The sequence below is a fragment of the Plectropomus leopardus genome, chromosome 8 (genome assembly GCF_008729295.1).
Source record: "Plectropomus leopardus isolate mb chromosome 8, YSFRI_Pleo_2.0, whole genome shotgun sequence".
Taxonomy (NCBI): domain Eukaryota; kingdom Metazoa; phylum Chordata; class Actinopteri; order Perciformes; family Serranidae; genus Plectropomus; species Plectropomus leopardus.
In genome coordinates this window covers 215,088-230,142 of record NC_056470.1, presented here as the reverse complement: position 1 = coordinate 230,142, position 15,055 = coordinate 215,088, and the positions used below count along the sequence as shown (strand labels likewise).

Here is a 15,055-nt window from a genome sequence, read left to right as displayed (position 1 = left end):
CTCATATCTTCATGTTGCTCACTTGGCTGGCACCAACATGAGACTTGTCCCGATGCCAGGCAAACAGGTTTCCTCTGGACTCAATGTTTATGTGAAATCCTCCTCTGCACTGTTCCCAGCAGGCTCTCTATCTACAGCTGGCCCCATGGCAGTGTCAGCCTGTGATATTGCACTGTCTCTGTCCACCTTAATCAGCAACTGTAGACCTGCACTGTGCATCCAGGCACTGACAGGTACAGCAGCCTGTCTCACTGTACTCCGGTGCAGTGTGCAGGCAGCAGAGACACACAGTGATAGAGGAGGCTCACATCATGCCAAGCTCACAATATAACGACCTGTGAAGTAACTGAACTGAGTCTACAGATGTTATTGAAGTCTACAAGGAAGGACAAGTGCTGCAGCGGTGGTATAATAATTGACTAAATGTGTGGTCTTTGTTGTATTTGCCAGGTAATTACAATTTGCTAGGCTAATTTGTTGAATTACTTCTTCATAGAAAATGTGGCTTTATTTATCTAAGAGTTTGAACCAGGGTGGGAAGTTAACTGTAAAGGCTCAGACACATCAAACCAACATCAAAGAACTGGCTGTGACCAAAGTCAACCGTTGCAGTTGCACATGATCATATCGCAAAGACTACAACCAACAGCCGAAGTGCATGTATGTTCTGCGTCTGCATGAGAGGAAATAAGGCTCCATTACAGCAGATTTTGGTTGTCTGTAATTATTACTCAAAAAGGGAAACCAGAAGACCGCCATGTTGCTAATTAGCAAGTGAGCACATTAACAACACAATCCAGTGCTGAAAGAATTGAAACTACCTTTATGTAACAAGTTTTTTTTAAGCTCACTCCCTCTTGACTTCAGCCATTTGTGTTCCTCACTTCTGTTTCTCTTTGCATGTGCTGAGCTGAACGGCCAATCAGAGTGATTTCAGTCACCGTCAGGGTTTGCCGTCTCCAACGCCAATTCAAAGTGCTGAATTGGCGGGAAAAAATAGCCGACGTGGGCCAGCAAAGCCCGATGGGGGCCAATAATTAGGGACACAGTGTAGGGACTAGGGCGACAGATGCTCACCAACAGCCCAACACTGACTGACGGCCAACTGTTGGCTTGGTGTGTCAGGGACTTAAAATGTGAACATCCACCAGGCACTGACAAATACATGTTTAAATTCACAAGCCACTCAAAATAAATCATTATTTTATGAATGAAATCTACAAGCCGCTTTCCTATTTTATTAGTATTATGGCTGATTAAAAAAGTCATATAGCAGACTCTTAGTAGTATTGTCCAAAGAGCCTTACAGTGAAAGATTGCTGATCCTGATCTGTCTTAGAAAACGTGGGAAAATGTCATCTGGAATTATATTTGTGCCTTTATTTGTATGCAGTGAGACATTTGTATTACAGTGAGGAGTTTTTTTTTTTGCAAACACATAAATTGCAGATACATTTTTACGGCCCAAGAAGAGTGCAGAAAAAAATCAATACAAACCAACATAATGTATTTCTATGTTTGCTATTATTTACATAAGCACACAGTAATAATTCTCACTGAAGTTTCCCTCCAGCCAGCTTTATGTCATAATAAATTGTGTCGTTTTTTTTTCCTTTTTTCTTTTTTCAAAATGTCCTGTGAAAAAAAGCTTTTGAGTAGCACTAACTGCTGAAGCAAGAGCCCTGGTTTGATCTGTGTTAATATAAAGCAGACTGATGCAGGAAAAGAGTTCATCTTTTTATCTTTTGGGAAATGTGAACCTTATTCTCCAAAGCTTTTGGAATTTCACCCTCAGTGTAGGAGTGTTTTCCGGAGAGGTTAATGTTGCTATGTTGTCTGAATACATATGAGGGGAGGATTAGAAACACCTGTTGTGGACAGACCATAGACTGACAGCAGGACCCCCTGGGTCACCACTCTCCTCATAGCAACAGACACAGACCACAGCTCCCACAGGGATGTAGGAGGAGAAATTCACGTCAGGATGTCCAGTGGAATGTGTTGCGGCTGCTGCTGGTTGTCATGAAAGTTTATACGTTTTTTTTTAACTCCCACACATAGCTACTCAGTCGCACCAAGGCTCCAGTACTGTATCAAAAAATGACACACTGTGTTCATTTTATAGCTCAACATTCATACCAAGTCTATAAAAAACAGCTTTTCTGTTACATATTTATCACTTAGCAGTAAATAATCATTCATTTGAGAGATACTCGTGCCTGATGGTCTTTAGTTGACCTCTGTGTGACCTGCATTAGTTGGTGTCCAGATTTAGCCTGTAGCTGGGGCCTCTTGTCAGCTCACTTGTTTGGGACTCCTGCAGACGGCAGAGCCTGCTGACCTGCAGGGTAGCCTTGAAATAATCCCCCTCCCACTGGATGTTGTCTCAACATTGAATGGGCTCTTGATCAAGCAGTAGCTGTCTAGTTGCAGGGGGCCAGCGTCCAGCTTATTAAACCCTTCATCCTTCATTACCTTTATGAGGCTTCTACACAAGAGGTTTGTAGAAAATGACAAATATGATAAGTTACCAAAATTTGCTAAATTGTCCACAAAAACAATAGCGAATACTTCTGCATTTTTAAGTTTCTGCACCTTATATTGCTTCACGTCTTTTGCTTGTTATCAGCCCATAAACTGGTCGTAATTAGTTGTTATCACTACCATAAAAATGCTCCAGTCAGCTATCAGCAGGCCAGAAGGTGCATATCCAACAGTGTGAATTGGTTGCAATTTAGGCCTCAATAGGGCTGTCTGTAAGCAAACTTTCCATATTTTAGATCTCGTGTGTGTGTCCCTTTTGTATCACGTTGTGTCCCCTGTCTGAATTCGTTTTAAGGGTCCGTGAGCACAGCGCAGATGGAACTTGTCAGCAGTTTGAGTGTGATTCGCATTGTGGATAACTGATCTATTGATGTACTCAGAGCTGATCAGATCAGATTGATGGATGAGAGGAGGAGAGTAGAGGCGAGTTAATGGAAACTAGACCCAGCAAAATGAACAATTAAGTTTTCACTGCACCTGGTGTTCTATTGCTCAGTCTGTGCCACGAGTATGCTCTGCGCTCGAGAGCGAGAGTGTGGTGCAATGCACAACCAAATAGTGCATATATTCCAGTAGTGCACATAGTGAACAGTCCTGCTCCAAAAATAGAAAATCAATACATGGTGGCAGATGTTTTAATTGTGGCGGGCCACCTCAAATAAATGATTATTTGGGAAACCCTGAAGTTGAATTACGTACGCCAGTTTCAATAAGTCAGCATTGAGTCTTGGTTTCATATAGAACACAAACAGCATTCTCCTGGGTTAAAGTCCTGTTTTTTAATAAATATGTTTGGCACGTAACTTAAGTTACATGCCCAAGTTAACTAACGTTATGTAAGTAATGTAACTTAAGTATGTTACGTAAGTTAAAAGTTCTGTGTTTATTTGACCCAGCCATCCATTCTCCCCAACCTCTCCCTGCGTGTGTTACGCTCGTATATTATGCCACCTGTTCTCCTTTGCTCCCGTCATAATTACTACAGCCACTAGAGGTCATGGCCTAACATTAAATATCAAAAAAGGAGGAATAGGGATTTATCTTCTAAAATCTATCCTCACGGTGACAAATGACAACAGCCGTTTAATCGGCTGGTAACAGTCGAAGAATGTCCTTAGTTGTAATTTCTAAGATGTAATGTCTCACACATCAAACAGATTTTTTTTAAATGCCAAACTGAAAAATAAATTAATGATAAGAACTTGCTTTGGTGAGCTCACACCAAACAAAGATAAACAAAAGCTGCATTATAGGATGACACTATGTTTCCGAAAAGATGGCTCCAATGCAGGTTTCATCCTGCTAAACAAAACCTTCCACCAAACCATAACCATATCTCTAACTAGTGGGTGACATAATATGTACGATTTGGGACTGAAATTGAAATTATAATTTGAAAAAAATCTCAAAAAACATTAATGGATTTCTTAAATGGCATAACCAAAGCATATGAATGGTTTTTCAGATTTTTTGGCATTTCCAACAATATGTTTAATCTCTAAACCCAAGTCTAAAAATTATGGATGGGGAATCTTCATCCTTATTACTCTGATTTTAAATCTAGAGACATGTCCTTGGTATTTTTGAAGTACAGAATCCTAGTCTGTCTTCCATTGCCTCTTTATTTGCTTCTTCATGCCCATGACATTTTTGTGCTGACAGAGCACAACGAAGAACTTCAGGTTACTGTAACAGAATGAAGTAGAGCCAGACAGACCCACAAATTTGGCTCTCAAATTTCCTGCAGTTTTGCTTCCCATCCTTTAGTCTGCCTTCCCCAGGAAGCAATATGAACTTTTGATGTCTCTGTTTTTTAGGACAGAAAGAAGGCCACTGATTTCAAGAGTTTTATTTGCCAACACAAGCTTGTGAATGGGTCCTCTATTAAAGGACTTTGCAGTGCTGTTTCCTGTTTTTTGTGATCAAAATCCTGTTTCCCTCCCTCCAGCCCTGGCTGCTGCCGTTGGCCAGGAGCCTGACCACAGCCACGGTTGTGCCCATGGCAGCTGTTACCCGGCAACAGGGAACTTGCTGGTTGGACGAGAGAAGAACCTGAAGGCCTCGTCCACATGTGGGATGAGGAGAAAAGAGCCCTACTGCATTGTCAGTCATCTGCAGGTCAGTGTGTGTGTGTGTTTGTGCGTTTGAATGCATCTCGGTCTTTCTTTACATTTTGGGCTTCTTGTTGATCCCTGAAGTCCTTCCCCTTTGCCCGTGTAACCATGACCTTTTCCTTGTCATGCTGCAGGATGAAAAGAAGTGTTTTGACTGTGACTCCAGACGGCCATATGACCCAGTGTACAACACCATCAATCACCGGATAGAAAATGTTATCACCACCTTTAAACCTCACCGCAAGAAGTCCTGGTGGCAGTCTGAGAATGGTGAGAAGACTTTGTTCTTAAAATGATCGTTTTTGACTACTACCTTATCCACATCCATCTACAAGTGCGATCATCCGATTAGCGATTAGCCTACCTGTCTCACACTCATGTTTACTTGGTCCAATCAGTAAAATCCAGCTCCACTACAAAACTGCTCACACTTCCTTTAAGGCACATTTTATAAAGAGTTTCTAAAATGTATAAAAGCTTTTTTTAACCCTTAGGGTCTGCCTTAATATTACACACACTTGTGTCGCTTTGTGCACAAAATGCACTTTTCAAAATCAAGCAAAAATAATGTTCATCAATAAATACACATTATTATACAGGTATTATTTTACAAGCTTTCATTCTTCATTTCTTGACAATTTTGCCTGTGTTCATACATATGGCATACATTTTGGCAAGATTGTATATTTTTGTTTAATCTTGGAATTTCCAGCTCAGCTCCTACAATAAGTCCAAAATACACTGTGGAAACAAAACTGTTGCATTCACACTGTTAAGTGCAATAAATGCACCATTGAAACCCATTCAAACTGACATTTTGGATCTCACAGCCATCAAAGCATAAAAACATGCACTGTATTATTTCTGGGTGTCATTCTGGGCTTTTGCCCTTAGATTTGTAATGACATCATTTTTTACCATATTTGGCATGTGGAGAAAATACATGCTATTTCCACTAGGTGCACTGTCACAGTCAATGTTCTGCTAATAACTGACATATCCCAGGCTGTGTTAATAAAATAAAAATCTACTTTCCATGAAGTGCATTGAAAATATATATATTATTTTTTTCATCTAAAAAAACATAGGTGCATCATGACAAAAACTTGACATTTAAAGGGTTGAAATTCTGAAGATTAATGAATATTTGATATTAATGATTAGGACTGATGTTGGTTAAAAAAATAAACTCAATAAAAATAGAAAATCATATGAATATATAATATTTTTGATGATTTTGCCTGATTTTGAAAAACGCATTTTGTGTGCAGAGCGATAGGAGTGTGTGTGATATTCAAAGGGTTAACAATCATGATCTTTAAAGCACTAGTAAATGACATGTTAACATGATTAAAGAGCCATTAGTTACGACTTGTATCTCTTTATTGAGGGTGCCTTATTAGAAAGCGGGACTATATATTTCATGTTGCAATGGAAAAGGGCAATGCACAGAAGGATTGTGGGAAATGAAGGGGGACTGGATACACTCGAAAGCAATGGATTGTCCACTCAGGTTTGCATTTATGCATGTCTAAACTATTCTGCGAGCATCACTGTTACATGGCAAACATATTCAACTTTATTGCCATTGCACATGGTAAGTACGACTACTATAAAACACATTCTGAAAACAACAGTAAAAGTACATATAGAGATACAAAAAAGATACACTAATAAACAGAATGAATAATATTCCAGAGGTGATAGAAAGAGGGGATGTAGCTGTGATTTGTCCAGTATAAACAGAATCTAATTAACAGTATGCACAGGAGAATGATTATGTAACATAATATGAACTTGAAGCCATCAGTCGTGCTTTAAATAAAATCCCTGTGAACTTGCAGTAGTCGCTATTTGAGATGGAAGATCCTTTCACAGACTCTCACTTTCATGACTACACATTTGCACTGAACCTTTAATTAAAGCTTAAATAATTAATAGGCTCCTAAAAGTATTAACAAACAATAAAATACAATAAAAGGGACATAAAAAGATGAGGTAGTGGATATCATGAAGCAAAAATAACTCAATCGGAAAGTAGGAAAATATTGGAAAAGGATCAAGATCCTAACAGTTGATTGAAACCACGAACAGTAAGAAACTGGTAACTTAGAGAACTTAAGAAGCAATATTTTGTTTGCACACGCACCCTGTGGCTAACGTCCTCTGACCAGCTGCAGATGGGCTTAATAACAGAGTAGGCCCTGCTCTGGCATCTCCACCGAGTGAAAGAAGGAAGATGACAGGGGGAGGAGAAACGTAAAGGATCTGATTGCAAGAGACAAGTGAAAGTTGGGGCATTATTCAAGACTGAGAGACAGTAGTGAAGACAGTAAGGGGGACACATTTGATTGATTTTCACTCATAATGACAATGAATGACTGTGAAGCTCTGTGCTGGGGGTTGAACACAAGGCTCACTTCAGCTGTTTGTGAGCCACATTACTGTAATGGAGTGCTGTTGATGAGTGCAGCGTGCAGCGTGCAGCAGTGCCAGACCCAGAATAGAACAGAGAGAAACAGAAGAAGAAGAAGAAGGAAGTGTAGTGGTTATTTTTACTCCTGGTTGCTACTGCTTTTCCATGGCATCTTTGTGGCGTTTCCATGGCGGTGGTGGCACAGTACACGCATTTGATATGGATTACAGAGGTTTGATTGTGTGCAGTTATTAATTGGAATTCATGCATACACGCAGGCATTATAAGGCACTGTGAGTCAGTGTCGGCCAAGCAAAAAATGGAACAGGTGCTTTCTGCATGTTGTGTGTGTATTTTTCCATTCCAGTTTTGTAGGTATGACTTGCCCAACAAACCTCAGTATTAGCAAGGCTTAAATCTTTCTCTTTAAGTTGTCCTCTCCCTCTCTTTTCCCTCTGCTGTAGCTGTGTTACACCCTTCCTCCTCTTTCTTTTGCATCTTTTCCTTCCTGAACCTTGTCAACTGTTGATTTGTGGTTTATTGTAGAGGTGCTAGTGCCTGTGCGTGTGTGTGTGTGTGTGTGTGTGTGTGTGTGTGTGTGTAGCTCTGGTTTGAGAGATTGGCTGGCCAAACCCTTTAAAACGTGAACCTGTTTTAGTTTAGTTTAGTTTAGCTTAGTTTAGTTGCAAAAAATCCAGATGCATAATATCTAGATTCATTTTTAAAAAATGTGTCTGGAGAGGTCAAGAAGCTATAGGCTTGTACAAACAAACACCGCCACAACTTGTAAACAACAAACAAAAGCAAACAAAACCCCCTAAATTAACATTTCACAGAAAAATTCAACCAAAGATAAATGACAACCAAGAGCAGAAAAAGTAACCACTCAGTAAACATTAATCCAACCAAAAAGTATTTAAAAGTCAATACAAAGTGCAAAGACAGGAGGATAGATAGATAGATAGATAGATAGATAGATAGATAGATAGATAAAGGGATAGATAGATATGATACCTCCTGCATTTCTTCTTTGCTTGGGCTTTCACTGACATGCCTCAGGAGAGTGCTGTGTGCCGTTCACACTGTCATTAGCTGTGAGTTATATATGTTAAAAAGGTGATTTCCTTTTGACTCCGAGTAAGAGTCAAAAGAAATTCCCCGTCTTTCACGTGTGTATGAAAGAGCTGCACTGTGATTTGCCTCCAGATCAACAGTTTAAACATGCAGTTGTAAAGTACAAAATTCACATGGTGCCTCTGTTATGTGTGAGTATGCAGGGATCGGAACGTCCTCCTGGCTTTGTGCTGCAATGTAATATAAAACAACGAGAACAAGAGTGAGAGTGGTCTTTCAGAATATTTGGTGCTCTACAACTCAGGAAGTGTGTGGGCTTTTCCGACACGCTCTCTACATTTGTCCTGCCAAGACTGAGTGCCTTTTCCTGTCAAGATGCCATTCCCTGAGCCAAAATCACTGTTGCTACTTCACTTACTGCAGCTGGCTTATTCCCAGTCATCCGTCTGTTAGAAATAGATGATGCAGATGGAAAACGGATGCTTTATGAGTTATTAATACAATGAAAGTGACTTGGCTTAAGGTGAACATGACATGTCTCTCTCTGTCACTTTCTCTCCCAGGAAAAGAGGAAGTCTTTGTCCAGCTGGATCTGGAGGCAGAGTTTCATTTCACTCACCTGGTCATGACATTCAAGGTAGAATAAAAGCTCTTGTCATCGGTTTGTTGACCTGTATCACCAAGTAGCTAAAAAAGTGACTTACAGCTTCATTTATTGTGCTCTACTGGATTATTCTACTTAACAGAATGCACTTTTGGCGACAATACTCTTCTCTTGCAGACCTTCCGTCCGGCAGCCATGGTGATTGAACGCTCCGCAGATTTTGGTCGCACCTGGCAGGTCTACCGCTACTTTTCCCATGACTGCGCTTCCAATTTTCCCAGAGTCTCCCAGGGTCCTTTGCGTAACATTAATGATGTCATCTGTGAGTCACGCTACTCTGACATTGAGCCGTCAACAGAGGGAGAGGTGAGTGGTTAGTTAAAGGACTGGGACAGCTCAAATGATTTGCTCTTGATGGACACTAAACTTATTTTGTGTTAATGAATAAAAAAATTGAAATTTGACATAGAAGGTTTATTGTTTTACATTAATATTGTACAAGACACAAACCAGTACAAATGAATGCACGTACACATATATAATGTATAATAATAGTAATGATGTATCGCATAAATTAATTAAGAAAAAACAGTTAAATAAAAAAGTGTATTGATTAAAAATATAGAAAACATGAAAAAAAGGAAATTGATGATGGATGCCATCTTAACTCTTTCAGAATATTTCAATTAATTTAAGTTATCTATAAAAGGTTGCCATATTTTGTAAAATGGCTCTTATTTGGGTTTTTTTCAGAGGTAATTACATTTCCTCGTGTTTTATTCCATCATTCATTAGATTTTAATATGGATGTGCAGTAAACTGTTTTCAATTGAGTAAGATCAACCAGTGTGCCAGAACACTGACAAATGATACCATAATGTGTTCCACAATTATTTTCCTATTTTAGACTCTGTACCTCCTGGAGCTGCCATCAGAGGCTCTAAGTCAATAGGTCTTTGTATATTTCTTGATAAGGTCTGAGAAATATTGCTCCATTAGTTAAATTTGCTCAGACAACTCCAGAATAGATTTGTTAACAATTCTGGTGCAAGCCCACAGCGATCATATGAGGGATCTACTTCTGGAACTATCCTGTTGAGGTTTTGATTAGACCAGTATAAGCCATGTATTAGCATAAATTTCAGGTGGTTCCGCCTGTGCACGCTGAAGATTTATGAATCTGTTCTGGAGCTGTCTCCCAGTGGTCTTCTGTAATCTCTTTACCCAGTTTATCCTGCCAAGCTGATCTCAAGTGTCCATATTTTTTAAACTGAGATCGTTTCTCATATATATTTGATATGCCTCCTTTACTATGAGGATCTCCCAAAGTGCCCATTCCATTACCAAAGTGTCAATTTTTCTGGTTGCTGTGACCACAGACATGACCTGACATGAAAAAATAGATCCACATTTTGAGAAATACCCTTATGTGCTTTTTTTGCTGAGAATTAGATAACACCTTTCTAAGTTTAGCTGAACAGCCAAAAACAAAGACTAGACTACTTTTTGAAGTTCTTTTCGAACATATGTTATGCGTACGAGATATAACATTTTGATAAGGGAAATTCAGAGGTGTTGATAGACAAATTTTGCAGTTGCTGTCCCTGCTGTTTCCAGTCTTTATGCTAAGCTATGCTAACTGTCTCCAAGTTATTTCTTTTTTTATCATACAGACACAAGAGTGGTTTCAGTCACCTCAATTCTTAGCAAGAAAGCAAAAAAGACCAGTCACACTATAATTTTTGAACCATAAGTAGCATGTGAAATGATCAGTTTCCTAATCAATCTTTGTCCCAAAGAGAATTTAATTTCAAAATCCTGAATTTAAAGGGATGTTTGGCAAAAAGCGAAAAAACAGAGAGGACAAAGAACCCGAGCTTTTGAAAAGCACAGCACAAATCTATGATGCACACACTGAACGCTGCTCAGACATGCAGACCACAGAGTGCAAAGTCTGATTCAGACTCATGCTGCATTTCTCACTGCTTGTTGCATTATTATTTTAAGTCTCAGATAGTTTAAATATGTGATGTGAGTAATAATATAATATGTATATCCTGGCCTAGGTCATCTACAGAGTGTTGGATCCAGCCATCAGGATTGAGGATCCATACAGCCCCAGCATCCAGAGTATGTCACGCTGATGTTTTTAACAGCAGAGTGATGGTGTAAAATATTACAGGGAGGAAGAAAATAATTTAAAAAAAGATACAGAAAATAGAAACTAAAAATCACTTACATGTTTTAGTTTGTCCATGTTTTTGGGTTAATGTTGCTTTATAGGCAGAAGGCTCTTTGATGTAAGGAGCTATAAGAGCTCTACAACCAGTTAAAGTAGAGCATATGTTGTAAAAAAAAATACGCTTTTATTACAAACATATTATTGCATGCATCATACTAAAGTGCACTTAGAAAAGTGCCGCTCTCTGCTGTTTGGGGACATGTGGGGGAGGAACAGGGAGTGCAGGGCAGACTGTGTGTTCAGTTTGTATGCATGACAGTAGTGGAATGAATGGGAGACAATATGCAGGTTACATTATCATTATGAAACCAGAGTAGACACACTATATGAAGACAAGTCTAGGATACAATGTCTAATAAAACCCTCTCCCTAAAGAGACTCTTGACTCCATTACAGTCAAGATGGCAGCAAAGATTTAAAAAAGATTTATTCATCTTGTATCAGGTCAACTTTAATGACTTAAATCATATGGGGTGTGGAGTTAATGTGTAATGATATCTGAATGAAAATGGGTTCTATGGGAACCCACGAATCCCCCCTAAACTTTAGAAGGCTTGTTCCTAATAAATTTGGTGCAGAATCAGAATTTTAGTTTGAATTTAATCATTAAGTTTAACAAATTATTCTGCAGAGTGCTATCCTTTCCCTTTGACACATTTGTCACGATAAATCAAACTCTAGCCGACACAGTGAGCTCTTGTTATCCAGCTGTGACACATTAGGGACTGTAACAGCCCCTCTGTCTCTGTGGGGTGTGAAACATGGCCCTGCTGTGCAGGAGACATGGAGAGATGTGAAAAGCAGCTGTTTCTCTCCCACACAGCCTCACTGTCCAAGCCCTCATGTTTAGACTGGCAGGACATGAGAGCTTTTCCCAGAAACCCGAGATTGGTTTCCAAATGCAGCAGCAGCAGAGGTTGTCATGTTCTGATGTTAAATTTCTCACTGCAAACGGCCCACGTGAAGACCCCTGACCCTCTCACAGCTGAGCAATCCATATTATCTGTCTGCTGTTGTCAAGACAATGAATCAAAATCCAAAGTTATTCCTGTTGGGTAGTTTTTTTTTTATTTGTTTCTGCATCACTTGTGTGAGAAACTTTTTGCCATAAGTTATTTTTATTATTATATTCTGCTTCTTTGACTGAGGGACCTTCACCCAAATCACAGCACTGTTTTCACCCACAGGGATGGATTACTGAATGGGCCAAGGGGGTCACAACCCGAGGGCTCAAAGTGTCAGGGACCTACGCTGGTCTTTACCTGCAAAATGACACACAAATTAGCACTCGCCCAGCAGCAAGGCTACAATAGACAAAAACATGCAAAGGAACTGCAAAGAAACACAAAGCCTACAAAAAGTAGCAAAACAACCACTGACAGAAAATGACCAAAAACTACACAAACTTACCTGAAACAGAACAACAAACATTAAACAATAAAAAAGAGCCACAAAAGAACCACAAAAAAAGTCACAAAATTACCTCATAGACCCATAAAGCAATCACAAAGAGACTCAACATTATATCAAAGATACACAAAACAGCTCAAGGAGACAAAAAAAAAACAAACACTTATCAACCACAAAAAGATACAAAATTACCCTAAAGACACACAAGAGTACCATTGAAAGACAAAATTTACCTTAAAAGACACACAATTACCTCAGGGAGACACAAAACAGCCACAAAGAGAAAAAATGTGCCCATGTTTAACCATCTATAAACTAAAGCATTTGACTTGTAGAGGTTTTTGGGATAATACACAGCTTGGGGGAAGCGTGTAAAGGAGGCTCCGTTGCGAACAAAAAGTCCTAAATATTCATCTTCTGTCTGACTAATTCTCTGTGTTACAACAAAGTGGGAAGAAGTGACTTGCTGCATTCTTTGTAACTTAGTCACAACATTTCCGAAGTATTATAAAGTAAATCAGCTAGTCATCCAGTGATAGTTGTGTGTACATCCATGGGAACACTGCAAACGGAAAAGTCTAATATCTAATGTTGCCAAGAAACAGACAGTGTCTCGGTGCAGTGGAGCTGGAGGGATTAGCTCTCGTCTGTCAGAGAGGGATTCTGTTACTGCAGATAAAGTCTGTGGGGTAGGGTCAGAATTTGGACCCAAATAAAGCCTACCATGAAACATTTCATCCATCTCATTGTAGCACCACTGCTTCAACTCCAGCAGGATTTAAAATGACAGGAAACTCAGGAAGTGGAAAGGTTTTTAAATGCTGGTCATGACCGAGGCATTTCCTTTTTTTTCTGACGAGGAACAGTTTGTAAAGAGGGCACTGTGCAGGCTGTAGCTGATATGATGCTAAAATTATAGATGTTTATAATCCTACTAATTACATTTATCATTTTGGTAATGATGATGATAAATTCATTTTAAAATTACCTCATTTTCTGCCTCATTTACTCATCAAAAGTGTTGTATGTGGAGTTATTTTTTATTTCTACTATATGAGAACCAGCGTTTTTGTAATTTCAGTAATAGCTAGAATAAAAAGTTATATTTGATATTTATATTTTTATATATATATATTTGTATATTATATGTGGCCAGTCAGAAGCCTATCAAGAGTCAAAGAGGAAATAGGCCTGGCCTTTATTTGCAATATGTCATGCAAATTAACACTTACTGGCCAGCAAGAAGGACACAAAAAGACCACAAAGAGATGTGAAGAAACTGAGAAGCGACACAAAATACGAACAAATTGTAGCATACAAACCACAGATAGAAATTGTCCAAAAAAGACACAATATCACCTGAAAGAGACACAAAAATACCACAAAGAGCCAAAAGATTCCCATAAAAAGACATAAAACAGCCACAAAAACACAGACTCTGAGTCTGCCGCTGTTTGTTGTTTTTTGTATCTCTTCATGGTTGTTTTGTGTCTCTGAGGCTGAGGCTTGTGTCTCTGAGGTCAGTAGCTAATGTTTCCTCTGCTGCTGGGAAAGTAGCCCCTCGGAAAGAGGAACATTGCCAGTGATTGTGTATAACAAAGAAGGAAAAGGTGTGTGTGCCTTTGTGAAAATGTGCTTAAAGTGTGTTGCTATGCTTGTATTTGCATCAGTTTGTATTTGCGTGTGTGTGTGTGGGTGGGTGCGTGCGGACTGTGTAGATGTCGACAGGTGAGCAGCTGGACTGTATCAGCTGCTCTGACCACAGCTTTTGCAGCAGATTGATAGTGTTTAAAGACAGACAAATCTCCCTGGAAAGGAGTTTCTTTCAAGAGAAACTCAAATAAATAATTTGAAATGATAAAGAGGCAGGATGTTTATTTAATCATTTTAACATCACATTTGTCTATTGATGGTCATTTTCGGATTATTCCTCTCCTGGAAATGAATGTGGGAAAAAAGGAAATTAACACGAAAGTTACTACTGACGTTTGGTGTCTTGCTTTAGCAATCCCATATTTTCAGTTATATTCAGAGACTATTCAGTTCAGTTACAGACACCTACGTCAAGGAATTGACTATTTATAGCAATTGGTTATACAGTAAGATTCAGCAGATAAGGTTTTGCTTTTTGTGGGAACTCTCAAAATATTCAAACAGCAACAAGGACTCAGCTGAAGAGCCAATCAAACACATAAATCAACACTGCATTTTTAGCAAAGACCAGTATCAAAAAAACTGTCACTTAAGGAAGAGATTTTGATGGTGGAGGAAATCGCTGCTGCAAACAGTGTTGAAGGTATATGTGGAGCAATGGTGAAGGGTCAGGTTATAAATAACTGTGCTGCACACAGATACGGATGCTGAATGAGCCAGTGATTGCAAAGCTTGAATGAAACAACAGATGCCAGTCAGCTTATGCAAGTAAAATGAGAAAAAAAAGAACACCCAATAATAAATTTTCCTCATCAGGTTCATGTTACATTGTTGTGATGTTGCAGTTTTGGTTTGCAATTTGTAGTACAGAGATGTACCTACCAAATGTAGGTACATCCAGACAAAGGCAAAAAAAAAACCTCATTGCAGGGCACAGAGGAGGTCCGCACACTGTGAGTGTCCAAATAAATTGTTTATCTTTTTCTTTTTTGAATATT

At 39.1% G+C, this 15,055-nt stretch overlaps 1 protein-coding gene across 1 annotated transcript in view; it reads left to right on the top strand.

The window, feature by feature from the left end:
• Positions 1 to 15,055, top strand: part of lamb2 (laminin, beta 2 (laminin S)) — a 57,202-nt gene that overhangs the window by 18,743 nt on the left and 23,404 nt on the right. Inside the window, 5 exon segments of the mRNA XM_042491459.1 lie at positions 4,493 to 4,662; positions 4,793 to 4,928; positions 8,712 to 8,785; positions 8,930 to 9,118; positions 10,819 to 10,882. Coding sequence (XP_042347393.1) covers positions 4,493 to 4,662; positions 4,793 to 4,928; positions 8,712 to 8,785; positions 8,930 to 9,118; positions 10,819 to 10,882 — 633 coding nt within the window.